At 37.5% G+C, this 3,332-nt stretch overlaps 1 protein-coding gene across 1 annotated transcript; it reads left to right on the forward strand.

Annotated features, from left to right (window-relative positions):
• Positions 1-270: 270 nt before the first annotated feature.
• On the forward strand, positions 271-1,203 carry OR5M3C (olfactory receptor family 5 subfamily M member 3C). The gene is given in 1 exon segment (NM_001388608.1): positions 271-1,203. A coding segment is annotated over 1 exon segment (933 nt).
• The last annotated feature ends 2,129 nt before the right edge of the window (positions 1,204-3,332 follow it).

Genomic DNA, 3,332 nt, shown 5'->3' on the forward strand with positions numbered 1-3,332 from the left:
GTCAGGGTATTTGTGAAATATTATTTTCCTATTTTTTTCTGTAAAAAAGTTTATGTAGAATTACATGTATGAAAGAAAGAGATACTGCTAAGAAAATATGTATGAGAAAGAATAGAGGAAAAACAAAAAGAAAACTAGCTGAGGAATTGAAAGAATTGATTAGGAAATGTCATTATATATGATGAATGGCTCTATTTGGTCGGTGTATTTTCTGATTTCTGTTTATTTGGTTAGATAACATGCATCTTCCTCTGGATCAGATTTAAGAAAATGCTCAATTTTACTGATGTAACAGAATTCATTCTTTTGGGATTAACCAGTCGTCCTGAACTGCAAGTCCTTTTCTTTGCGGTGTTCTTACTGGTCTACACTATCACGCTGGTCGGGAACATTGGCATGATCATTCTAATCAGGATCAGTCCCCAGCTCAACAGTCCCATGTACTTCTTCCTCAGCCACTTATCTTTTGCCGATGTGTGGTTCTCCTCTAATGTCACACCGAAGATGTTAGAAAATCTGGTGGCTGAGATCAAAACCATTTCCTACACTGGCTGTATAGTGCAGTGTTTTTTCTTCATTGCCTTTGTCCACGTGGAGGTGTTCATCCTTGCCGTAATGGCCTTTGACAGATACATGGCGATTGGCAACCCTCTGCTCTACAGCAGCCGAATGTCAAGGACCATCTGTATTCGACTGATCTCTTTTCCTTACATATATGGCTTCTTCATTAGTCTGATCTCCACACTGTGGACCCATGGTCTATACTTTTGTGGGAACGTAGAGATCAACCACTTCTACTGTGCAGATCCAGCTCTCATCAAAATGGCCTGTGCAGGGACCTTCATCAAAGAATACACCATGCGCACATTGGCAGGGCTCAACTTCTCTTATTCTCTACTAGTCATTATCATCTCCTACATTTTCATCCTCATCGCCATCCTAAGGATGCGCTCAGCAGAAGGAAGAAAGAAAGCCTTTTCCACATGTGGCTCCCACTTGACAGCTGTCACCATATTCTATGGAACCCTCTTCTTCATGTATCTCAGAAGTCCGACAGAAGAGTCTGTGGAACAGGGCAAGATGGTGGCTGTGTTTTACACCACAGTAATTCCTATGTTGAACCCCATGATCTACAGTCTCAGGAACAAAGATGTAAAGGAGGCCATGAGCAGAGCAGTCAGTAGAACTTTTTTAACTAAGTAAAATAGAAACTTCAAATGTATGATGACACCATAGTTTGAAGGAGAGTGTAAATTTACCATTTTTTTTCAAATTATTCTGAGAAGAGTTGTTACTTATGTTTTCAATAAAGTGACAGGGAATACATAAATGAGAAAGGAGTAGTGGCACGAAGGTAAGGGAAGTATTTTGTAGACCTGACTTTCTTGGCCTATGAGCTCTGAGATGATGACTTGTGCTGACAATAGCATCCACTCTTTCCCTTCCACATAACGTCAAGTTCAGTAGGTTATTTTGTGACTGGGAATGTTTGCTCCTTGCTTTTGAATATTTAACACATCAGTGTTTTGGGTATGATTTTAAAACACTGTAATGGTGTCTTCTTGAATCTAGAATAGATGTTGGTTTGAGATTACATGTTATTATTTTAAAATGGTTCCATTGAATATGATTTCACCATGAGGCATTGTTATAACTGGAGACAGTACAGCTGAGAATGGAATATTTTATGTAAAATATGATATAAAATATGTGTAAGCAGTGGGAATTGATATAACTGTATCTTGGATGAGTGTTTACCTTCCAAATATATAGTAGTTAATTCAATAAACTTCATTTGTATGTGAACATACTTGATGTCCTATGGTATCCATCTAAGATCCATTTTATGTCTTTTACTACAATAACTATCAGAAGGTGATCACAGAATCTCAGTGATGTTTTGGAACTTGGAATTTTTTTTCATAAATATATTTTGATAAGTTATCTTTAGAAAATTGGAGGAGATGTAGATAAGTTTGTTCTTTTATGCTTTTTAAAAAGTACAGTTGTGTTTGGTGGCAGTTAGTAGCAGAACCCTTAGTAGTTGTAGCACATTTCTATGTACCTTGTTTCATATCTGACTTTGAAATGAACACATCATCATTCATAAGTAACACATGCTCTTTATGCTCTATCCTTTGTTTTTCTTTTTTTTAAGATTTTATTTATTTATTTATGAGAGAGAGAGAGAGAGAGACAGGCAGAGGGAGAAGCAGGCTCCATGCAAGGAGCCTGACGTGGGACTCGATCCTGGGACTCCAGGATCACACCTCGGGCCAAAGGCATTTGCCAAACTGCTGAGCCACCCAGGCATCCCTGTTTTTCTATAATACTATTGCCTTAGCTTCAAATTGCTTTTATATGAAGGATAAGAAGGATTTAAAGGCACAAAATGTTAAATTTCATTGTGAATGCTCAAAATCTGTAATCTGCCTTTTCAGGATTTAAGTCCTGTTCATTTTCTTTGTTTACCAATAGTTTATAAGAACATTAAAAGATAAGGCTATGTTTTTCACAAAGAAAGCAGATTTATGCATGCACTGTATGTGTTTATCTGCATACACATATACGTATATGTTACACAAGTGTACATATGTGTGTATGTATATTTATGTGTTGTGTGTGTGTGTGTTTCAGAGTAGTCAACTTGATTGTACTTTCCAGGAGTTCTTAGGAATTTTCTTTGGGAATATTTTTTTGTAATTGTCACATAAAATAACCAACATGATGATATCATTTATAATATTATATGGTTTAATATTGTGGGCTCTGTTATTGTACTACATTATTTCCAGTTTCACTACATTTAATTTTAATTTTATAACTTCAAATTACCTACATCTTCAACAGCAGAAATCCTTTCCCAACATAGCTGTATCTTGGCAGACAGTATAAAACTTAGTCTACCTGAAAGCCAGTAATTTTCCTTATTATTAAAGTTTAAATGTTGGAGAGGATGCAGAGGAAAGGGAACCCTCTTACACTGTGGGTGGGAATGGGAACTGGTGCAGCCACTCTGGAAAACTGTGTGGAGGTTCCTCAAAGAGTTAAAAATAGACCTGCCCTGCGACGCAGCAATTGCACTGCTGGGGATTTACCCCAAAGATACAGATGCAATGAAACGCCGAGACACCTGCACCCCGATGTTTCTAGCAGCAATGTCCACAATAGCCAAACTGTGGAAGGAGCCTCGGTGTCCATCGAAAGATGAATGGATGAAGAAGCTGTGGTCTATGTATACAATGGAATATTCCTCAGCCATTAGAAATGACAAATACCCACCATTTGCTTCGACGTGGATAGAACTGGAAGGTATTATGCTGAGTGAAGTA

The sequence above is a fragment of the Canis lupus genome, chromosome 18 (genome assembly GCF_011100685.1).
Source record: "Canis lupus familiaris isolate Mischka breed German Shepherd chromosome 18, alternate assembly UU_Cfam_GSD_1.0, whole genome shotgun sequence".
Lineage (NCBI taxonomy): Eukaryota > Metazoa > Chordata > Mammalia > Carnivora > Canidae > Canis > Canis lupus.